This window comes from Salminus brasiliensis, chromosome 3, assembly GCF_030463535.1.
Source record: "Salminus brasiliensis chromosome 3, fSalBra1.hap2, whole genome shotgun sequence".
NCBI classification, from domain to species: Eukaryota; Metazoa; Chordata; class Actinopteri; order Characiformes; family Bryconidae; genus Salminus; species Salminus brasiliensis.
In genome coordinates, this window is record NC_132880.1 from 51,163,474 (window position 1) to 51,188,659 (window position 25,186).

Genomic DNA, 25,186 nt, shown 5'->3' on the forward strand with positions numbered 1-25,186 from the left:
AATATGGAGAGCGTGAGGGTGTGCAGGCGGGAGCTGTCACAGAGGCAACCTCTGAATGGAACATCTCCCCCACGCTGTTGGCTCGTCCAACACGTGCGAGCTAGAGGCTCACGCACAGCCTGAACGCCATATACAGCATATACAGTAAATGACAAAAGTATTGGGACACCTGCTCATTCAATGTATTAAAAGAGTTTCACCTGTTTGTGTTGGAGTAACTGTCTCTACTGTCCAGGGACGAAGATTTTCTACTAGAATTTGGAGAAGAAGCATTGCTGTGAGGATTTGATTGCATTCAGCAAAAGAACATTAATGAGGTCAGGATGTTGGATGATGATCACCACCCATCTAATCCCAAAAGTACTGGATGGAGCTCCACCACCATCATTCCAGAGAACACAGCTCTTCCACTGCTCCACAGCTCCTCAATGCTGGGGGGCTTTATACCCCTCTAGCCCACGCCTGGCGTTATTAGGCAGCATGGAGCCAATAGGGTCATGATGTTGATCTGCTCCAGAGAGTCCTATTCTATTGGCAGTACTTCCTCTCTACAGGGACTAGACAAGCTGTGTGTGTCTGTGTGCATTTGCACATGTGCCGCAATTGGTGCAAGGTAAAGTAGCTGAATGCTGAATTAGAAGGGGTGTCCACAAACTTTTGGACATATAGTTTATGAGCAGCGCCAACAACGACAAGAATGTTAGTAATTAAGGGACTGAATTAGACTCACTGTGCTGCTTTATACCCTGTGTGTCTGAAGCTGTGGTGTCTAACAATCCTCAGAGACGTGTTTGAACTGTCAGGCTGACGGAGACGCTACAGACTTTTCTGTTATCATGAAGATAAAGGAGAACAGGCCTGGTGCTATAGCAACAGCGTTATTACATGTGAAGCATAAAGGTGCCACAGACTGCATGTTTTGAGTGTTTGCGTTGTTGTTTGATGTATAAATAGTAAGTGCGTGACTTTGGTTGGGATGCTTATTAATAAGCTTAATTACCACCCTGTTACTTTACCTCAGAATGAAACACTCTGCTCTGATTGGCTGGTTTATGGCACCGGCGACAGCTCACAGAACCCCCATATTATCCCCGGGTCTTACCGGATAGTGCTGCTGTCCTCTCACTGTGTCCTCTCAGCGCGGATCCTGTAGGAACCCGTCTTCCCATAACCAGCAGAGTCTGGAGGTGATGAGCTGCTCTCCAGTATCAACACCACCATATTCTCCTGAAGACGCCGTCGCTCTGACTACAGCTTCCTCTAGTGGGCGGAGTTTATGTAAATATTGGGGTGTAATTGTAACGAGTCAGGACTGTGATGTAACAGTTTGGGGGGTTTGGAATCGGCCTGTTTTCCAGCTCTGTTCTGGTTCTGCTGGAGGTTCTTCTGAAGGAGGAGCAGCAGAGTTTGAGCTTCACGGTTTCTCACTTCCATCTACTGACCTCTCACTATTCCACCATCTCCAGATACACACAGATTTAAGAAAGAAGAAGAAACCTACTACGGGAAACTAACACTGACCAGCCTTTCTGGCCCATCTTCTCGAATGCAGCAGCCAAGGAAGACCCTCAATGTGATGACGCTTGTTTGGTTCCTATGCCTTGTCACCTGCACATACATATTCTCCCCCTATGGGCTTCATAAGTGGGGGAAGCGGTGAGGACAGAACAGACAGTCACCTCTACCGGGCTCATTAAAACACTATTTATATTCCCAGGACCGGAATGCTCTGACCTTTTTCATTAGCTGCCGTGTCACTGCCGAACACAGACGCCCCTGGACATACTGTTAGACACATAAAGCTGCAGTGCTCGCTTTCGTTGTGTATTTTGAGAAGGCTTACGGCAGCTTGCAGACGGTCTCTCATGTTTATCTTCACTTGTGGCATTCCATGAATCAATCAGGCAGTCACAGCGTCTATGTAAATATACAGGCTTATATACATTTCCATATATATATACATTAATAGAGCTCATTGCTCTTTATAATCAACTGTTATAAAAATGCATACAGGACCTTTTTAAGTGCGTAACATGGTGCATTAGTACGCACCGTGTTTAAGGAGGCCCTACAGGTTCAGTAGATGCTGACTCTGTGATGAACAGGGCCTTGGCAGGGGCTCGGCTTTGAAGTAGGACACTGATTGGCTGCAGTGGGGAGCCCTCCTCTAGAACAAGGGTCATTTTTCCTGCATTGGGAAAATTAGTTATACAACAGTACAGTAAACAAATAATATACAACAGTAAAGTGTACCTGTGCCCAACCTCTGTACATGGCTTATTTTTGTATCGTAGTTAAACTCAAACTAAGTAAATAAACAGAAATTATAATGAGCAGAAGAGTCTCTGTAGACGCTGTGACTTATTTGCACTCAGAAAATCAATAATATAATTTGTCCAGGGAGGTGTTTCACGAAGTAGGATTTCTAAGTCTTACTTTATATATGATTATTAAAAAAATATTTGTATTTAACAACAAATTAGGATATTCATAATGACATTTCAGGTTTTAAATTATTTAACAGTTTTGTATGTGTATATGTTTTAGAGACATATTAAAGGTTTTGTTGATTTTTGATGAGAAATCAGTAAACAAATCCACTAGAAAACAAACCTATTTGGTAAATTTACACCATAATTTCTTATTAACTAACTTTAAACATGTAACATAAATATAAAAAATATTTTTTCATGTTTTGGTCATAATACAATATTATTCACATTTAAAACACATAATAAAGTTTCAGGTTTATTTGTCATTTGCAGAACATGTCAGGACATTTATGCATTGAAATGCTTATAGTGAGGCTCAGGCTGATGCTCTACAGGAGGACAAAACTATATACATACTAAACATATTAGAATAAAGTTATGTAAAAATTATATTAAATAAATACAAAATTCAAACAAAATACAGAATAAACAAAGACAGGAAGGATCTGGAAATTCTTTGATATGTACATTTATGAGACAGGTACAGTGGAAACGGTCTCTCAGAAAGCAGAAAGCAGAAAGCAGGCCATAACTGTAGACTACAATTTCTTGGTGGAGCTTATCTAACAGGTGCTCGAGGTTAGGCTACCTACTGTAAGATTACTAATAACAGTGCATAAAAAAACAAGCTCTGCTCTTCAGACCAGCTCACTCTTGTTCACCTGCATCTGTTCTGATGAGATCTGGAGCTTCTACAGTAAAACTATATATATTTTTATATTATTTTTATAATTTTATATATATATATATATATATAAAAACTCTCAGTGTTCAATGTTGAAGTGAGACATTATTGATGCTTAGTAAATTAAGTAAATAAGTACACAAACCAAACTTACAATATAAATTGTTACTATAGATTTTAAAGCAATTAAACTCACTTTGAATTTTTTATTATTTACTTATTATTTAACAAATTAGTAAAAAATAAAACAATATCATTTCTTTTACATACATCATTCATTTTGATGATGCAGAGGATGTGAATAATTCACTAATTTACATTTGTACACATGTAATTATACCTATATAGTACATAAGGGTAATTCTTTGGTTAGGGGAACTCCTTAGAAATGCTTTATTACAAAATAAACATATTAAGGCATTAAAATAATTAATTATTATTATTACACCATAAAAATAATAATAAAATAAAATAGATATGTGTCAAAACAGATTGAAGTCTCTTTTATTTGCATGTATTTGAATTGTATGTCCAGTAAGTCCAGTCTAAGCCATTATTAAGTATTTCCTTTAAAGCATGTACACATGGTCTGAGCATAATTTAAATAATTCATTACTTTTATTTATGGTTTAATTTCTCATGAATGGTGTGATTGTGAGCTGGAGCAGCTCCTGTCTCAGCTGTGGGGTCTGGGGGGCTCTGGGGGGGCTCTGGGGGCTCTGGGAGCTGTAGTAAACAGCGGCGTGTCCCGCGTCAGTTCTCGCTCAGCTGCTCCGGCCCACAGCTCCACGCTCCCCCACCTACACTCTCCTCTCCCGGCCTGCAGGGCTGTCCAAGCCGCGGCCGAGCCTCGCCATTGTTTAGCGAGGTCTGTGAGGGAAAGCCCAGCACTAGCTGAGGGGCACAACGTGACCTGACAACAAGGAACCTCCGGGAAAACCGTCAGTCCTAAACTATGCACGGAGAGGGGGTCCGCCGAAGGGGCACCGCGAGCAACGACGCGGCGACGTCGCTGCACTTCTGGGGTGTCCTGCTCGGAGCGGCTCGGTGCGGTTCTGACCCTGATTTCAGTCCACTTGCTCGCGAGCTGGCTGTGAAATCTGAACTGCTTATAACGGCGTTATAACCGCGGTGTTGCTTCCTGTTCGCTGTTGCGTCGCCCGTCGCGAGCCTCCCTGCTCCCACTTCCTTTGCTTAGGGGGCGGAGACGGGACCCCCGCTGACGTCAGTGGGCCTGTCGGTTTCCTGCAATAGAAAGTGAGAGAGGGGTAAAAACATAGCCCGGACCTTTCCCTCTGGCGGATGGTGTGTGATAGTAGACATTTCTACAACCCGCAGGACTGCACCTGTAAGTACTGACGGCGGTAAACACGTAAACACGTAAACAGCGAGCTTGTTTATCCGTGGTTGTGACGTAGCCCCCGTCGCCGTGCTGCTGTTTGTTTTTGTCCGCCGCGCGCTCCGCTCAGCTCCGCCGTGCGCTCCGCTCGCGCGTAATCAGCAAGCACGCCGTGTCGAACCGGGCTCAGAACTTCCTAATGCAAGTTTTCCGAACTCCCCCTCCCGTGGAAGCCGGGTTAGGGCTCTCACTCGGTCCCTGAGCCCGGCCCGTGTTTTGTAGCTCACCGGAGCGCCTCTGTTTTGGGGTAGACGTCTGCAGCATTTTAATGTGGTGTGCTGTGGTGTAGCCAGTGTGTGTGTGTGTGTGTGTGTAATGTTTATCAAGCCCGCAGCAGAGCTTCAGTGCTGCCGAAGAAGCCCTGGCGACGGTAGGTAAGCCGAGCTCGAGCTTTACCCCCCCACCCACACACACACACACACACACACACACACCGTCTGCACTGGTTTTAAACGTCGTTTTACTGGATTGTGAGGAAGTGTGTTTTGGGCGTCCTGTTGCGGAGGACTCGCAGGGGTTTTCCCCGGCTCCTCCCTCCTCCTCCTCCTCCTCCTCCTCCTCTGCTGCTGCTGGTGCTGGTGCTGCTGCTGCCTCCGCCCGGTCATGTCTGTCTGTGTTTCAGAGGGGTTAACACACTGCTATAGCCTCCACCTGCACGCTATAACGCGTCCTGGAGCGTGGTGTCAGACGGTGCCCTTTTTTGAGCTTGCGCACGTGGTGCCTCCTATCCTAGCAGCAGTGTGCATGCTCGTGCATGCTATCTGAAGTAGCCAGCTACCGCTAACGTGCACAGACTGTATATAGGGGCATGCACGTGTTAGATGTGTGTGTGTGTGTGTGTGTGTGTGTTGTTGCACCAGAAGCGCAGCCAGACCTTTCCTACCATGCCTAGCTTCTCGGTTTGTTGTCAGGTGACGTTGAGGAGCTCTGTCAGCTCTGACAGGGGTCAGACTGGATGTGTGTATGCGTGTGTAAGTGACGTGTCTGTCACCCTTGTATTCCCAGCATTCCTAGCTGGAGTTTTGCATCCCTATATTTACGTCTCCAGTGGATGCTGGAGGGTGACGTCATTGCTGTAGGATTGCACATGCCCCGTGCACTCGTAGTAAGTATTATGTAATGTCTCCAAGACGAAGCCAGCCGTGTGTAAAGGAGGCTGCATGGTGCAGGAAGGCGTTTTGGGGCGAGGTGGCGAACAGCAGCAGCAGCAGCAGTACAGGGGCTCAGACACCCCCCCACCCCCTCTCCCTCCCTTTCTCTCGCGCTGTCTTTCACTTTTCTCTCTCGTGCTTTCTCTCTTTGCTACAAAACAATAGACATGCACCAACCATGCAGGCTGTAGCTCCGTTCACCTGACCTCCAGCACACAGGTGCTGGTTTCGTTGCACTCATATCTCCCGCTGCTTTTTTAAGGTTGAGGTTTGGTGTAGCAGAGCCCCTCTCCTCCACCACCACCAGTGGAAGCCCACCAGTGCACCATTAGAAGACCCGGCGTTCCGGCGCTCTGGACGGATGCAGAGTTTGAGGCCTTTACGAGATAGGCCTGAACACACCTCTTCCAGAGACGCTCCACGGTAGCCACTGCTGTAGCCACCTCTGGAGCTTGTTCACCTGACCTCCAGCACACAGGTGCTTGCTGGTTTCGTTTGGGTAAATGTCTCCCAGCACCTCCACCACATGCCTGAGGTTTGGTTAAAAATAGTGCAGCTCGAGCTTCACCTCTGCTGTAGTTTGCGTGGCAGCCCATCAGATGAGACCATCAGAGGTGTCGGTGCTTTTATGAGAGGGACAAGATAGGATAAGCCACAGGGTCTCACCTGCGGGGCTCGAATTGGGCAAAAGATGAGGGCCAATTGTGAAAAAAAGGGCCACATTTACGTCAAGAACCAACTGCAGAGACCCCTGTGATTAATCAGTTATTAGTCATCGATGGCGTCAGTTATGAAACATCGGTACTGTTGACTGAAAAACAGGAGCTCTGCACTGTTGGTATGGTGCATGCGGTCGGGTTGCAGAACTTTGATGTTTTGTTGCACCTGAGAAACACACACACACACGCGCACACACACACACACACACACACACACACACACACATAGTCTGCAAAGTGAGTGGAGAAAGCAAGATGTTGCACACATGGAATATCTGTGATCCACTCCGCTGTTCATGCTAAAATTCCTGAGTCTGCTCAGAGCGGACTGACTGTGTGTGTGTGTGTGTGTGTGAGTTTGTCCAAACCGGCCAGAACCCGACTATTTAGTCAGTGAGGTTCGGGCATTTTCTAAAGGGTCTGTGAGGTCAGCACACAGTTCTGGTGGACATAGTCGAGGCTGTCTTTGTTACTAAGGTAACTTCACTAAAGGTACCGTTGGTACGTGTGTCTTGCTGGTTTGGGTTTCAGGCAGAATTTTGTTGAGTCTGCAGTTGGATTCAGGTCCAGACCAAAACTTTGTTAGGCTACAGTCGGGTCCTGATGGAAATTAGAGGTACAATTAGAATGTTTTTGGGCTGAAGTCAGGTCCAGATGGAATTTTGAGGGCTGCAGTCGGGTCCGGAAGGAATTTTGAGGGCTGCAGTCGGGTCCGGGTGGATATGTGATAGGTTGCATTCGGGTCCGGAGGGGATTTTGTTGGGCTGTGGTCGGCTTTGGATGTTTAGGTCTGGCTGGAATTTTGATGGGCTGCAGTCGGGTCCTGATAAAAATGAGATGGCTTCAGGTGGACAGCGGATAGTGAAGTTCGATCTCGTTACACTACACTGACTCCTCAAACCTAGTCCCAACAATCAGCAGCCATGGGCTCCTCTAAGCAGCTGCTGAGCACTCTGACCCTTACCATAACTGATGACCACAGAGCAGGAGGAGACCAGAAGAAGAAGCAGAGTGTTTTCAGGAAGCCGTTTCCTCTGTTCCTAAAGGAATTAAGAAATGGCAGCTAACAGGAACGGAGGAGAACAAGAAAAGATCTGGAAGACCAGAACTCCATCAGAGAGATCTGCTCATAAGATCTCTTTAAAGATAAACCAGAACCCCTGACTGACTGAAAAACACCTTCAGGAAGATTTGACCAGACTCTGGAGTGGTGGAGCACTGTTCTACCTTCATTCAAGAGTCATCAGATGGAACCTTTTCATGTGTTGGATCTTATTTTAATGGCTAATGTTGAGCCTGAGTAGAATTTTCTTCCGGCTGCATTTAGGTCAGAATGAAATGTTGGACTTTCATGAAGTTGAGATTCAGAATGTGCTGCAGAATTTATATATTATTTTTTTTTATTCTAAGACCTAAGTGAGTCTAGATCCACCTGTAATGCCACATACATTGTATGTCCAGAAGTATGTGGACACCTCTTCTAATGACTGCATTCATCTATGTTAAGTCGCACCATTGCTGACACAGATGTATAAATGCTTACACACACACACACTGCAGTGTACTGCCAATAGAATAGAATAGGACTCTCTGGAGCAGATAAACATCATGACCCTATTGGCTCCATGCTGCCTAATAATCCCAGGTGTGGGCTAGAGGGGTATAAAGCCCCCCAGCATTGAGGAGCTGTGGAGCAGTGGAAGAACTGTGTTCTCTGGAATGATGGTGGTGGAGCTCCATCCAGTACTTTTGGATGGGATGAGTTGGGGTGGTGATCATCATCCAACATCCTGACCACACTAACACTCTTGTTGCTGAATGCAATCAAATTCTCACAGCAATTTTCCTCCACAGTCTGGTAGAAAGTCTTCTTCTCTGGACAGTAGAGACAGTTACTCCAACTAAAACAGGATCAAATCTTTTTAATAGCCTTTATTTCAGAAGAAACAGTGAATGAGCAGGTGTCCCAATACTTTTGTCCATGTAGTGTCGCTTGATTTTCTTTGGGAGTGTTTTTCTCCATGTCTGCGCTTGTTGTTCAGAGTGTTTCTGTCTCTCTTCTTGCGTACCAGGAATCGGTCTTTCCGTTCCCGGAACCCTGGCGTTCCGGCCAGCGTCCTTCTCTATGATGCATCACTAAGTGAGGCGGGCCGGGTGGAAAACAACGGAAAATGCCGCGCACCAAGCAGAACCATCCTAAAAACCTGAAAGGTAAGCTTCATTTTACTCTCTACTCTGCTGTCTTTCCACCATCCTCGCTCGCCCTGTCTCTGTGTGACCCGCGGAGTCAGCAGGTCGTGAGACTGAAGCGTCCTGCTCCGGCTCGGAGCGGGGGCTGTTCTGCTTTCTGCTCAACCAGAAATAAAACTGCTGAAGTTTCTACAAGTGGTGACGAGCAGGATTGGGCAGAGGTGTGCAGAGGAGGAATAGGAAAAAGAATAGAGGAGGGAGAGTCTGGTTTCCACCACTGCTGACCTCATGGTCATTAAGTCTTCAGAGCTTTACAGTACGTTAGAAAACTCAGCATTGATTGATGGTTCATTTAGAATGTTTCATAGACAGTGTTGTATTGTGAAGAACCTTCAAATCAAGAACCATCACTCAATATAAAGGTTCCTCATGCTCGCACTCATCTGTATAATATCTCTAAATCTTAAAAAAATATTCTTTATGGAATCAAAAGTGGTTCCTCTGTGGCATCACTTAAAGAAACCCTTTGTAGCACCTTGACTTTTTTGAAGAGTGTACCTCTCCATGTGCAGAACTGAAGACCACTGCTCTGCACTCTTAAGAATAAGAAGGAGCTTCAAAGGGTTCTTTTAGAGATGCCATAGAAGAACCACTTTGCTTTGCATTAAGAACCCTGTTCTTAAAACTATGTGAGTGGGGAGAAGCTGTAAATTGGTAATCCATTCTTTAAGCCTTTAAAATGTTCTTCACAATGTTCTCTTTAGGGTTCTTTATCAAAAATGGCACTTCTGTTGCTCAAAGAACCGCGTGTAGCACCTGTACTGTAGAGAACTGTAAAATAGCTGTCCAGGAGCTCTACACTCTGTAAACTCTGTAAACAATAAAGGTGCTACAAAGGGTTCTCTAAGTGAAGCTTTAGAAGAACTGCTTTTGATTCCATAAAGAACCCTGTTTTTAAAAGGAACCTGTAAATTGGTGACACACTTCTGAAAGTCTTGGAAAGGCTCTTTACACGTCACTATCTCTAAGGGTTCTTTGTGGGATCAAAAATGGCACTTCTATGGCATTACTCAAGGACTCCTTTGTAGCACCTTGTAGTGTGAAGAGTGAAGCTCTTCAGAGTCGGGTTGGAAACCATTGCTCTGCACTCTTAGACGTGTCATTTTTAATTCCATAAACATCCATGTAACCTTTAAAAGTTCTTCACACATATTATTTGCATTAGCTGTACAGAGAGTTAAGTTTCTGAGAATGTTTGTATCATTATATCAGTAAATAATAGTGTGTATATAGATGTCTACTCTGGCTACATATAGATGATTACTGATTCTTTTAATGGCAGCTCTTATTTTTATATTTTTAAAAATATATTTTATATTTTTATATTTTTTATATTTATTTTAAACTTATTTTTCTTTATTCTATTCAGTGTTTAGTGTATTTTTCTCTCTCAGTGAAATACTTGTTAAGTCTGTTTGTTTGTGTGTTGCTCTCAGCAAGTACAATTCCCTGTGTGTGTAACAAACTTGGTGAAATAAAGAGATTCTGATTCTGATTCTCTTACAAAAAGGGTTCTTTATGGATGCAATCGGGTTCTTCTATGGCATCACTCAAGGAACCCTTTGTAGCACCTTGAAGAGTGAAGAGTTTGAAAAGTTTGAAGAGTTATACAAATTCATTTGTAGAACGTTTTATCACTGGTGTTAACTTATAACTGGTGTTATTACAAATCAGCTAATTACTCAGTAATTAGTAAAATGAGGAAGAGTGAAGCTCTTCAGAGTTGCTCTACACTCTTAACCGCTCCATAAACATCCATGTAACCTTTAAAAATTTCTTTACACACACATCTCTTACAAACATGGTTCTATATGGATGTGAGTGTTGGTTCTTCTATGGCATCTTGTTTTATTTGTGAAGAGTGTAGAGTCAGGAACTCCACCTTACAACACTGGACCCTTTATTTCAGTATTATGACCCAGTGGAAACACACAGGGTGTAGCCTTACATAAGTGTGTGTGTGTGTGTGTGTGTGTGTGTGTGTGTGTGTGTGTGTGTGTGTGTGTGTAGTTGCTGGGCAGTGTTGTTGATGTTTGTGTGGTATACATTTGCATAAAAGCTCTACCTGAGTGTTAAACATTGACCAACAGCTTTGCTCATTTACATTCCGGCGCAGGCCGCGTTCAGGCCGCGTTCAGGCCGCGTTCAGGCCGCGTTCAGGCCGCGCTCAGGCCCTGTTCAGGCCCTGTTCAGGCCGCGCTCAGGCCGCGCTCAGGCCCTGTTCAGGCCGCGTTCAGGCCACGTTCAGGCCGCGTTCAGGCCTTTTGTGTTTTCTAGATGGTTCTCAGCTCTGTTTGCAGACTTGGCCATAAGAATGTGACACGCATACTTCGGAGCTCAGCGGCTCGGAGTTTCGGGGCGTTAGTTTATAATAAAGTCCGCTTGCGTACTGATTGCTCGGAGCTCTTGTGGACAAACAACATAAATAATTTAGCTTCATAACTGCAGACTGAGCACGTTCTTCACGCTGGAGTCATCACAGAGCAATAAAAAGGCAGTCGTGGAGGAGACGGACTGAAATAGCTCCCTAATGAAGAAAGGAATCAGTAATAAAAGCCCAAAATAGGCCCGAAATTCTGCTGCTTTTCAGATCATAACCCAGCGATGATTCACTGATCTGTTTCCCGCTCAGCCTGAGTGTGGATTGGAGCCGGTGAAGAGTGGCGTACGGTTCTACTTCAGCCCGAGTGGGGTGATTCACAGTGTGTGTGTGTGTGTGTGTGTGTGTGTGTGTGTGTGTGTGAGTGTGTGTGAGTGTGTGTGAGTGTGTGTGAGTGTGAGTGTCCTCCTCTCCTCTCCTCTCAGCAGAACCGGTTGGACGTGTACTGCGGGGTGCGTGCCCTCACACGTTCCCTCTGCTGTACTGAGTGGCATTCCTCTGGAATTCGGATCATTTCCTTTACAGCGCCCCTCATCCACTGACGCAACATGCCTATAGGCGCTCGGTTAGGGGAAGACTGTCCCTCCTCGCGCTTCCTCAGAGTAACTGCTTTCAGGCCTCGTTTGTTTTCTCCAGTTTATTTACTTCTGTTCCTCGCTCTCATACCTACAGAACCCAGAACCCACAGTCGGTTAGGAAAATAAAGGGTTCTCTATAGTACTAGAAGGGTTCTTATGGGTTCTTTTATGTGTCTGTACCCTTTTTAAGGGTTATATAAACGTGTATTGTTATTATTATTATAAGGGTCTAAATACCATCACTAAAAAACCTTCTGAACTTTTAATGAAAATTTTATTCCAGGTCATGTTGGAGCATTCCTGTTGGTCCGTTCATCATGTAAATCTGATACCGTATAAAGAACAACTCACAGAAAAGTGAGATCCAGGGTTTTTGCGTGACGTTGAAGCTCTAGTGGATACTAGATTAGCGCACTTTGTTTACTTCATAGTTCCTCGGATGTTGAGGTTCTGCGGCTGTACAGCTGTGTAAGCTATCTAAAAGGTTCTACAGATAGTAGTGCAGTGGATTTTGTGTGTGTGTGTGTGTGTGTGTGTGTGTGTGTGTGTGTGTGTGTGTGTGTGTGTGTGTGTGTTTGAGTTGGGACTGGTTGGAATTCCATTGTTGGGCCTTGAGAATGAAATCAGCTGAGAGGAAGCTGAAAGACACACAGACACCGAGTAGGAACAATAACAGACAGCCTTGCAGAGAGTTCCCTGTGTGCTGTTGAGTTTGTGTGTGTGTGTGTGTGTGTGTGTGAGAGTGTGTGTACTGATGTCATGGATACAGAGGGGACCTCCCTCAGTCCCTCGGTCAGTAAAAGTACACTCCCTTCCTGCAGCACACCGTAATCCTGCCCTGCAGCTTCAAAGCATAAAGCTTTTATTGCCCTGCCAACCTGCAGTTCCTAGGATGCAGCGTGTGTGTGTGTGTGGTTGTTGTGTGTGGTTGTTGTGTGTTTGACTGTGTGTGTGTGGTTGTTGTGTGTTTGACTGTGTGTGTGTGGTTGTTGTGTGTTTGACTGTGTGTGTGTGTGTGTGTGGTTGTTGTGTGTTTGACTGTGTGTGTGTGGTTGTTGTGTGTTTGGCTGTGTGTGTGTGTGTGTGTGTGTGTGTGTGTGGTTGTTGTGTGTTTGACTGTGTGTGTGTGTGTGTGTGTGGTTGTGTGTTTGACTGTGTGTGTGTGTGTGTGTGTGTGTGTGGTTGTTGTGTGTTTGACTGTGTGTGTGTGTGTGTGTGTGTGTGGTTGTTGTGTGTTTGACTGTGTGTGTGTGTGTGTGTGGTTGTTGTGTGTGTGTGTGGTTGTTGTGTGGTTGTTGTGTGGTTGTTGTGTGGTTGTTGTGTGGTTGGTGTGTGTGGTTGGTGTGTGTGTGTGGTTGTTGTGTGTTTGGCTGTGTGTGTGTGTGGTTGTTGTGTGGTTGTTGTGTGTTTGGCTGTGTATGTGTGTGTGTGTGGTTGTTGTGTGTTTGACTGTGTGTGTGTGTGGTTGGTGTGTGTTTGACTGTGTGTGTGTGTGTGTGGTTGTTGTGTTTTTGGCTGTGTGTGTGTGGTTGTTGTGTGTTTGGCTGTGTGTGTGTGTGTGTGTGTGTGTGTGTGTTTGGCTGTGTGTGTGTGTGGTTGTTGTGTGTTTGGCTGTGTGTGTGTGGTTGTTGTGTGTTTGACTGTGTGTGTGTGGTTGTTGTGTGTTTGGCTGTGTGTGTGTGTGTGTGTGTGTGTGTTTGGCTGTGTGTGTGTGTGTGTGGTTGTTGTGTGTTTGGCTGTGTGTGTGTGGTTGTTGTGTGGTTGTGTGTTTGGCTGTGTGTGTGTGGTTGTTGTGTGTTTGGCTGTGTGTGTGTGTGTGTGTGTGTGGTTGTTGTGTTTTTGCCTGTGTGTGTGTGTGTGTGTGTGTGTTAGTGTGTGTCAGTGTTGACTGCAGAAGTGAGCAGGAATGCTCCTTTGACACCGTTTGCGGGCAAACCGACAGGAAATGAGGAACCCCCCGCCCCTTGCCAGGCCTTTGTGTTTACTGTGGTCAAACAGCTGGTCGCTAAGCTCTCAGAGCAGCGCTGTACGATCTGCTCAGATCTTAGAACTAGAGCAACATGTTTCAAATAATTAGTAGAACTTTAGAAGTGTAAAGTGTGTAAAGTGTGTGTGTGTGTGTAGAGCTGTACGATTGAAAAGAATACCACTCTGGCTTTAACGGCAGCAGATCTGTAGCAGTAGAAGGGTTCGAATAATAAATCTGGTGTAGAATTAGACCCATTTAAAAAGTGCTGGTCAAACAGTGTGGCTTATATCTGGACTCAAATCTGCAGTACTGTTATAAAATATCTACATTATATTATCAATAACTAATAATATCATTTTATTCATTAACATATTTGATCTGCCATAACAAATAAAAATACCTTTTCATGTAAATCTACATGACCACCTTGACCACTGAGATGAAGAACACTACTGATCTGGGTCCAGTGTCTCCTATATATATATACACATAATATAATATATAAGGACAGCTGTATCATTCACATTCTTAAGGAAAAATGTCACAAATTAAAATAATAATAAGGTTTTTGTGGGACAGTAAAGTTCCCTATTAAATATACAGCAGTTTAGCCCCGCCCACACACTGTTACTTAGGTTATAAGGAGTATATCAGCCTGGGTACAATAAAGGCAGGCAATATATTTACATATATAATTTTATGAGAATTTTTGTTAATACAGTACACAATTATTGTTCTTAAATTGTTCATGTGCTTTTTCTAAGAGACTAGTTTGCAAAATAAACAGTCCTATTATTATTATTATTATTATTATTATTATAAAACTGTCTGTTCATGCAACAGATAATACATAAGATAATGTAATACGCTACTTATTATACTATAATTCAAATTAAACAGCAGTTATATGTGAAGAACACCTATATAAAAAAACTTAACACATAAAACACAATTCTGAAGTATGTCCCCAAACTTTTGGTGGGCAGTGTTGTGCTGCTGCTGATCTGGGTCCAGTGTCTCCTGTCTGTCGAGGGGTGGATCTACATATTAGGCAGTGAGTGAAGAACAGTCAGTTCTTGAAGATGATGAAGGTGATGAAGCAGGAAAATGGACAAGCGTAAGAATCTGAGACACTTTGACCAGTAATGTAAAACATTCATTTCTAAGTAATGTCAACAATGATAACATTTTTTTTATATAAAATAATTAACTGCATTAATACCCCCCCCCCCCCCTTTTTAAGTGACTGACCTCAGCCAACAGAGGTCCAGCAGACAGGTGGTGCTGGTAGTCTCTCAGGTCACCACAGGGCTTTACATCTCTAAAAGCTTCCGAACAGCCGAGTCCGAGAGCTCTGAGTGAGTCCGAGCCTAAATGAAATTATGGAGACCGCGGCAGCGCTGCCGTTCCCTCAGAGGGCTTTCGGCTGGAGGTTTCTTGTCTTCCTAATTGATGTCTTTTAAGTGTGTGGAAGTTTAGCCCCATTCCCTGCTCTGCGGGAGTATTTTTAGCCCGACTTTCAAGATCATGGAAGAATTTGGCCTCCGAAAAGCCGAAAGCTCCTACTGTAGCCAAGGAGTGGTTTTCCGCTATTAAATGCGGCATGAAAAAGGACAGAAGGTGTAAATTCTGGAAAACGGATCACTGGAAAATTCTGACGTGGAGCCTCTCGGAGCTGTTCAAATTCCAAAGTTAGTTTAGCTGGCTGTGCTGCGGATGGTCTGGGTCTGTGATTCAGATGATTTAACACCACAGCTCTTTGGAAGCTGCACATTGCGCTCATTGAGATGGCCGGTTCTGGACAGACTCAGAGGGGAAGAACGAGAGCCCCACACCTCCACACCTCCAGTTTAATGAAGTAGGCCGATTAGGAGTGGACGATGTAATGAGATGATACTGTTACCATGAGACAAAACATTAGCACCACTGACAGCTGAAGGGAATAGCTTTGTTGATCTGGTTCCTGTGGCTCCAAGGGGTCAAGCAGTGTATCTATTAGAGAGTAAGTGAACAGTCAGTTCTCGAAGGTGATGAAGGTGATGAAGCAGGAAAAATGGACAATGACTGGGTCAGAACATCTCCAGAACATCAGCAAGCAGGTACCTACCAGAAGTGCTCCAAGGAAGGGCAGCAGGTGAACTGGCGTCAGGGTCATTTGAGTCCAAGGGTCACTGATTCTCAGGCCCCACCCACCTCACAGCTTTCAGGACCAGTTGTTCATGTTAGTCTTGGTGCCAGATATCAAAGGACCCCTTCAAAGGTCTTGAAGAGTCCATGCCTCGATGGGTCAGAGCTGTTTTGGTGGACCAAATGGGACCAACCCATAATTAGTCAGGTGGTTTTAATGTTCTGGCTGATCGGTATGGTTGTGTTACAGTTCAGGAATCGTGAGCGGGAACGCCTCAGTGTTGGAATCCAGAGATCTCCTGTCGCAAGGCTTCAAGGTTAAATATTTTTACCAACGCTGCAACTCGTGACCGGGTGACACGGCAGCCTGTTAATGATCAACTCCTGAGCTGTTCAGTGACCTCATGAGAGCACTGGGCTGTGGAGGGCGCCGGGGTTGGCTGTGTTACTTCCTCAGTCCTCGCAAACGATCTGCTATTCTACACAGGTGGAGGAGGTGATATATATATATATATATAGAGAGAGAGATAGAGATATTGGCAATAGTCAATAGAATAGGACTCTCTGGAGCAGATCAACATCATGACCCTATTGGCTCCATGCTGCCTAATAATGCCAGGTGTGGGCTAGAGGGGTATAAAGCCCCCCAGCATTGAGGAGCTGTGGAGCAGTGGAGGAACTGTGTTCTCTGGAATGATGGTGGTGGAGCTTCATCCAGTACTTTTGGGATGAGGTGGGGTGGTGATCATCATCCTACATTCTGACTTCTCACTTGTTGCTGAATGCAATCAAATCCTCACAGCAAATTTAATTTCATTTTGGTATATATATATATACATACACCACAGGGACACAGGGACAGCTGTCCGTTTCACATTCTTAAGAAAAAATGTCAAAAATGAAAATAATAATAAGGTTTTTGTTGGACAGTAAATTTCCAGCAGTTTAGCCCCGCCCACACACTGTTACCTAGGTTATAAGGAGTATATCAGCCTGGGCACAATAAAGGCAGGCAATATATTTACATATATAATTTGGCATAATATGAGGCACAATGGCAACAACAGATAAAGGATAAAGAGAGATTTGGAAATAAGTGTTTTTATAATGGATGGATATGAAATAAATTAAATACACAAATAATGTAGGTTCTTTAATATGCAAGCATGCTTGTCAGTGTGCCTAGTTAATACAGTACACAAGATTTTTTTCTTAAATTGTTCATATGTACCTTTTCTAAGAGACTAGTTTGCAAAGTAAATAGTCCTATTATTATTATTATTATTATTATTATTATTATTATCAATACTTAAGATAATGTAATACACTACTTATTATACTATAATGAAAATTAAACATGTCCCCAAACTTTTGATGGGCAGTGTTGTGCTGTTGTGTGGGTTCTGGTTCGGAATACAGATGAATCTGCAGCATTAAAAAGCCAGCGCTTAGCCACTGCAGTCCTTACGTGTCCTTAGTTTGGGGTCAGCACTTGAGCATTGTCTGTAGGAATGGCATGGAGACGCGCCGCAAACAACAAGAGCCCTTAATTATGTTTACAGCAGGGTTTCCCAATCCTGGTCCCGTTCCGGCCCTGGAACGCTCGTTTAGCCGTGTTCCACATTTTCTTCTCCTGAACCGAGCTTGTTAATCAGCTGCTGGGTTGAGTCATGTGTGTTGAAACAGGAGGAAGTACAGGGTGTATTCCATCAGCACCAGTGATTACAGTAACACTGCTGAAGTGTTGGGATCCAGAGACTCGCTCTTGGGCCTGAACTGTTTGGCTTCGAAAACTGCCTGTGAAGAAACCGTGATGTAGACTCCTTTAATCTGTCGAGATAATGATTAATAAAATCTGCTAATCTAGTTTGACCTGGTGTTCATTAGGCTGGGTTATCAGCACTTGTGTACTCCTGTGTGGGACTATGGAAGTGATAGATGGTGTAGATGATATGTTAAACATGGGTAAACACTAAAGTACCTCGTATTTAGGCCTGGTACACCCTGCAGGATGTAGAAAATCAGAACCCGTATAAAAATTAAGCACATGTCGCCCGTAATGTCAGATCTCCTATATCCGAACAACTCACACCTGGAAAAGTGCCTATGGGCAGTTGTGTGTTGCGTAAAGCTCTGCGAGAGTAGCTCCCGTTTCTGGAGTCCATGGTGCATGGAAAGGCTTTCCTGACCTTGCTTTTTTATAGCTAGGCTACTATTGCTGCTATTGGCTGAAGCATGTTGGTTGGAGTGGCGTAACAGACAACCCCACTACCTGCCAGTGTTACCACACCATGTGGGAGACTGGGGTTCAACTCCTGGTCTGTGCACCAGTAACGTCCTTGGGCAAGACTCCAAACACTAGATTGGCCCTCCTCTGTACTATGGGTGTCCTAATAAATCGCTCTGGATTAGAGTGTCAGCTAAATGCCGTACATCCGACTCACACACGACCGCCAACATCTTTTCCCAAAAGTCACCTCCCGACCAGGAAGTTGTTTCCGATCGGAAAATTGGTCGAAATGGCAAAATCAGTGTTAAAAATTGCCGTTTTTCAAAATCTGGATAATTTTTTTATTGAGATAGAAGCGAGCGTGTTGTCAATATCATCAGTGCTTAAAAACACAAGTAGTAGTTTTTAATAGTAGGTTTTAAGAATTTGCCACTAATGATTACTTTTGTCTGTCAAAAATATGTTGTGATAAATATTGTGTATCATATAATTGTCTTTAAATATTGTGTTATGATATTTTTACTATATTTCTCACTCCTACCTGGAGTATTACACCAATTTACCAAGATACAGATTTTTTTAGAAGCTGAATGAAAGCTTATATCAGGCATTTTAAATTAATACAAAATGATTCTATCAGAATATTCAGAGATGTTTATAACAATATACAGTATTTATCGTGATATTTTGACCACTATTACTGTTGTAATCATTTCTGTATTATGAAAGACCTTAAGTGACCTCCTCATTTTCATGTTTGACTCTTTTGGGCTTTGTATGTCTTCCGTGGATCTTAAAGGATGGCGGGTCGAGCCGAGCCGTACTTGAAGATGGAAGGGCTCTTGGTGCAGATCAGCTTTTGACCACTGGCATCATGTTTGGTGGGCTGGCTGGTCCAGTCTTGACTTTGTAGACCAGAGTTAGGGGTCTGAATCTGATGAGGGCAGCAGCTACAGGAAGCCAGTGAGGAGAGAACACAGTAGAGGAGGAGCTGAACATTGATTGAAGGCAGATGATGTGTTTTTATACAATAACAGTTATTATATTATATTATGTTATATACAGAATCACAGTATACTATACTGTGACTCCCTGTGGTCAAAGGGAGGTTAAATTGAGGTCAGGGTTGACCATAGTCTGCTGGTGTTCGGCTAAAGCACAGTCCATTGGACACTGAGCAACAAAGCTAGGCCTGTGTCTGCAGAGTGGTGGAATGTGGACGGTGCAGATCCACAGAGGGAACGGCCACTAGGTCGAGGTGTGAGCGACTGCTGAGCTTAGCTCAGTGTGACATTTCTGTTTTGCTTATTTTTCAGTAAGATAAAAGACTTTTGATGGCCTCCAGTCTATATACACTATATGTCCAAATGTTTGTGGACATCGCTCCTAATGAATTCATTGCTGATGCAGATTGTCACCATGCTGCCTAAATGATGGTGGTGGAGCTCCATCTACTACTTTGGGGATGAGTTGGGTGGTGATCATCCAACTTTTTGACTTTACTAACTCCTTTGTCGCAATCAAATCCTCACAGCAATGCTCCTTTTCCAAAATCTAGTAAAAAAGTCTTCTTCTCTGGACAGTAGAGACAGTTACTCCAACAGAAGCAGCATCAACTCTTTTTAATACCCTTGATTTCAGAAGAAACAGTGAACGAGCAGGTGTCCCAATACTTTTGTCCATATAGTGTATTTATTCTCTTATCTGAAGATCTTACATGTGAATCATGTTCTACAGGTAGGAGAACGTAGAGTTAGAATTCTGCCATATGGAAGGCGGGTGGTGTTATCCACTATGCTACATCAGCCAGAAATCACTGCACTGCAGCACAGTGATGCCATCAAAACCTTGTAACTCCTCATGTTTACTGTGATTTGACAATATCAGCCGTTCTTTACCTTTTTATCAACGTTTCATGTTGTGACGTTTCCTGATGAACGCACCAACAAGCATCATCCAGAGCTGGTAGATAGAGATCATGTATGCGAGCTGTGTCCTCCGCACCCTCACCGACTGTAAGCACTGCTGACTCTTGTGGTTAAACACTGTTAGCTGTGATTTGGGCATCGCGCTGCAGGATCGTGGAGGCGCAGTGGTGCAGCAGGCCGGGGTTGTGCTGCATTAGCTCTTCAGAGCGAGCTGGGGAGGGAGCGGGAGCGGGAGCTCAGCAGGCTCGGGGGATGGATGGATTTTTACATGTCGTGTCATGCTTGTGACGCCAAACCAGTATTTCTGCACTGTACCTTACAATTAGTGTGTGAAGCCAGCACAGTTTGTACGCAGGGAATCTCTCTCGCTCTCTCGCTCGCGCTCTCTCTCGCTCTCTCGCTCTACCCCTGAAGGCTGGAATTACCCACCGTTTTAGCAACGGTAACTACAACAGACGCTCTGCAACAGGTTCAGCCCTGTATGTTTAACCTAACAGAAAACTTTCGCTTTGCGTGTGTGAGATTTTATCCAGCGCTGAGATTCTGCTGTTCTGTTGAGTTCGACACGTTTCCCATCAGATCTCATCAGAACAGATAAAGCAGCTGAACATGAATCCAGTAAAAAGGAGAAACAAGAGCTTCTCATTCTGAAGAGAGAAAGTAGTGAGATCTTGTCGGTGAGCTAGTCTGAAGAACAGAGCTCGGTTCCTCCAGGGTTCTCCTGGACGCCCCCCAGTCCAGCCAGCACAGCGTGGAGGATGTGTTCACCTCCATCAGCAGCAGCAGCAGCAGCAGCAGCATCTGTTCTGATGAGATCTGGAGCTTCTACAGTAGAACCCTCTCACTGCTGAGAGACGGGGGGTGGAGTGATGGGTTAGGGGTCTTTATACATGCGTGTGTATGGAGAATGTGGGAGAAAAGAGAGTTTGAGGTTTTTTTCTGTTTCTGATGACTGACATGCACAGTTGGGCCCACTTGGACCTTCTACATCCAGCTCCTTCTCGCACCAGAGGGAGAAAATGTTGCTCAGAATGTGAAATAATTACAGACGTCCCTTTTTTTAAAAAAAATTTTGCACGTTGGAAGCCGTCCGTGTTTCCAGTAATTAAGCTGTAAATTTAACTACTCTGCTGCAAAGAGCTAAAGTGGGGGGAATTCTGCACATGTGGCGTCTCTATTGTACAGCGAGGGTCTTTGTTTGACCACTGTGAGCTTGAAGGCATCAGAGGAGTCTCCCAAAGGGCTGCATTTATGAGCTGTGAGCAGCAGAGCTGATGCTTAGCTCAGGACTGCGAGTCCTCAGAGTGCTGCTGTACTTTACGAACCACTCCAGAACTCAAACCGAAATCAGGGTTCCACAGATTCTGTAGGACGTATCTCGGGAAACGATCCAGAGGTTAAAATGTGCTCATTCTGTAGCTGCCGAAACCGTGTGTGTAAACACACTCCCACCACATCATTACTCCTAACTTACATACACCCAGATTTCACTGTGTCCTGAGATGTCTTCAGCTGTCTTGACGGGCTTTAGATAAGATGTCTTAAGACAGTTTGTTATGCCAAGACGCCTCAAGACACTGTAAGACGTATGAGTGGAGACACCGTCTCTATCTTGAGACGTGAAGCGGAATGTCTGTAGAAATGTAGATCAGCATTTTGTGTGTCTTGAAGGAGAATCGTGAATCAGGACCGGGACTGTATGATTATTATTTTATTATTATTTATTTATTATTCTTATTTATGTCTTTAGAAGGTTCAGGTGTGACCAATGACTGATGTTTCTCAAGATAATTTCATGGCTTCTTTTTATTAGTAGCATGTTTTATTATTTTATTTTATTTATACATTTTTAAATAATTCACTATTAGTTCAGTTCAAAAATCCTCAGTTTTAACCCAGAAGAATTTGGATTAAAATTTTTAAGTTTTAAATTAAAGTAAAATAACAATAACAAGAATTAGAAGTGTGTATGTGTGTAACATCAGTATTTTAAGAATAACAAAAAACTGAAAGACTGCAGGCTGTTTAATTCACACAATTAACCAAATCTCTAAATACTGATCTGTAGCTCATAGTGCATCATTTACACTTTTTAATTCTTCACTAAATCATATTGTCATCTTATTATTTTACATTTTCGACTAGGGCTGGGCGATATGGTAAAAATACTATATCACAATATTTAAAGACACGGTATTTATCACGATACATGTAATCAGACTAAACACATCAGTATCAGATTCTTATAAACTACTATTCAGATCCTCTCCTGTACTGAACACAGTGATTTATACTCAACACCTGCTGCTCTTCATTTAATGACCTCAGTCTAATTACACTGTTAGTAATGAAACCTGCAGCTGATCAGCGTTTATTAACACTAACAGTCTCCTCCATATGAGGCTTACAGTTTTAAATCCTTTGTATGGTCTTCAGAGTGCTTATATTATTATTATTATTATTATTATTATTATTATTATTTTAGACCTGCATTCATTGTATAAGACGTCTTAATATGCCATCATAAGTGTCTTTAGACATTAGATGAGTATTAGACACTAAACTATGGTGCAAAACCAGCGAGAGAAGCGCACTCCTTTCTCACTTTCTTGCTTATTCACCCACTACACATTAGCCACTACACATCAGCAGCTGACAAACAGTTTTGTTCACAGTTAGGATCTGGACTGATCCAGGCATATTTTAACGTGCTCAAAATGTCAAAAGTATTGGGACACTTTCTCTTGTATTCACTGTATAAGGTTTCAGTTAAGAGCAATGTACATAGATACAATATATGGACAAAAATATTGGGACACCTGCTCATTCAGCGTTTCTTCTGAAATCAAGGGTATTAAAGAGTTTCTCCTGCTTCTGTTGGAGTAACTGTCTCTACTGTCCAGAGAAGAAGACTTTCTACTAGATTTTAGTGGAGCATTAGTAAGGTCAGTATGTTGGATAATCACCAGCCCAACTCATCACAAAACTGTACTGGTTGATCTGCTCCAGAGAGTCCTATTCTATTGGCAGTACTTCTTCTCTACAGGTACTAGACAAGCTGTGTGTGTGCATTTGCACATCTGTGTCAGCAATGGGTGCAGCTTAAAGGTGCACGTATTTGTCACTGTACAGTGTACAGCGAAATGTGTCCTCCGCATTTAACCCATCTGGTAGTGAACACACACTCACACACACACATGTGTTAGGGGCAGTGAGTACAGACACACACCCAGAGCGGTGGGCAGCCAACTCCAGCGCCCGGGGAGCAGAGAGGGTAAAGGGCCTTGCTCAAGGGCCCAACAGTGGCAGCTTGCCGAGCCCGGGAATTAAAACCCACAACCCTGTTATCGATATCCCGGTGCTCTAACCGCTGAGCCACCACTGCCCACCAAAGTAGCTTAAAGTAGCTGAATCATTAGAGGGGGTGTCCACAAATGTATGTATGTGCGTATGTATGTAGCCGTCATCACAAAAATCTTGTATCTCCATTTTGCTGTTACTCACTTTTCTCCAGAATGTGAATCTGCAGTTGTTCTTCATACTGTATCAGAATTTTATGATGAACGGACCAATAGAAATGCTCCATAATGACTCTTTTACATTGACGTTCATTGAAGATTAAGGGTTTTTCCTCCTCCTCCTCTGAAGCTGCCTTTCTGGAGATACGAGGTATGTAAACGTGAGTTTATTGGGTGTAATAAAAGCATGGTGTTTTTAATTGAGTGGTGTTTTCGTAGGCCTGGCTTCATGAACCATGAGTGAGTCATTCTGCCCCTCTGTTTCTCCCGAGTGGTCCTCCTAATTCCTTTAGATTGGATCTTCTTGGAGGTGTTAACTCTCAAATATGAAGTCAGAGCAAGACTTTAGCTCTGTGCCTCCTTCCCTCTGTGGCCTATTTTTTTCTTCTCTCTCTCTCGCGCTCTCTCTCTCTCTCTCTCTCTCTCTCCACCCACTCGCAGAGCCTGAACTCTATTCAGACTTTCATTTTGAATGTCTGTCAAGCGCTGACTGTTTATCAGACTAGAGTGACTAATAACGAACCAACACCACCCACCTGCTATAGGCTGAAAAGGCTCTGCTGTGTGTGTGTGTGTGTGTGTGTGTGTGTGTGTGTGTGTGTGTGTGTTCTTGCACTGTAGCCTACGTGGTGCCTTATCCTCACTGCAGAGGGAGGAATTGATTCAGAAAATTCTATTTCTGTGTCACGCCTGGCCAACATATAATGTCCCTAGCTGGAGTGATGTACAGGAGGAGGATGTACCGTATTAAGGCTAATTCACAGTATTCAGGTTACTGACGTACACTGCACACACACACACACACACACACACACACACACACACACACACACACACGGAGCTACGAGCATATACACACACAAACACAAATAGTTGAACTGGTGATGCTTAAACACCCACCATTCATATTTACATTGTATGTGTAGTCTTCAGTCCAGCTCGGTCTGATCTCAGTATCTGATTCCAGAGCGTTTCTGAGTGAACTCAACTCAGTTCAGTCTGAAGTTCTCCTAACTCACATTTCTAACTTCTGCATCTCAGTCTGATCAACAATCCAGACTGATCTGATCCTCAGAAACATCAGTAAATGATCTGCAGCTGAAACTGATTCAGTACAGTGTGGCTCCGCCCCCTCAATCTGTTTACTGTTTATTCCCATCTGCAGGTTAGAGCGTCCCTATCACATGGGCCGAGGCCTTCCTGTTCTCAGAGAGTCCTGATCATGGAGGGTTGTGGTGTTGATGGGATTTGAGCTCATGATCTCCTGAGTCTCTTGAGAAGCAGGACGCAATTAGACAGTCGCTCCACTCTAGAGCTGTGAAGCCGTGTACATTTCTGAGTCTGAGAAAGAAGGGAAGGTAAATTTACTCAGAACTGGGTTTTAATGGAGGGGAATTTCACAGCTCTAGACCGGCCCTACGGTCTAACTGCTGCTCATCCAGTGTGGGGAGGTCATCAGTTCAAATCCCAGCAAGGCCTCAGCTCTCTACTGCCAAAACAATTCCTCCCAGTCTGGGGACGTCATGTGATAGAGGGCGCTCTAATCTGCAGATGAATAATAATTTAGGGGGCGGAGCCACAGACTGAAGATCTTGCACAGTACTGAATCAGTTTCATCTGCAGATCATTTACTGATGTTTCTGAGGATCAGATCAGTCTGGATTGTTGATCAGACGGAGATGCAGAAGTTAGAAATGTGAGTTAGGAGAACTTCAGACTGAACTGAGTTGAGTTCACTCAGAAACGCTCTGGAATCAGAT

At 43.9% G+C, this 25,186-nt stretch overlaps 1 protein-coding gene across 1 annotated transcript in view; it reads left to right on the forward strand.

Annotated features, from left to right (window-relative positions):
* The first annotated feature begins 4,398 nt into the window (after positions 1-4,398).
* hivep1 (HIVEP zinc finger 1) overlaps positions 4,399-25,186 on the forward strand; it is a 76,483-nt gene continuing 55,695 nt past the window's right edge. The window contains 2 exon segments of the mRNA XM_072676509.1: positions 4,399-4,525; positions 8,519-8,657. Of these exon segments, the coding sequence (XP_072532610.1) occupies positions 8,618-8,657 (40 nt within the window). The 5' untranslated portion in view covers positions 4,399-4,525; positions 8,519-8,617.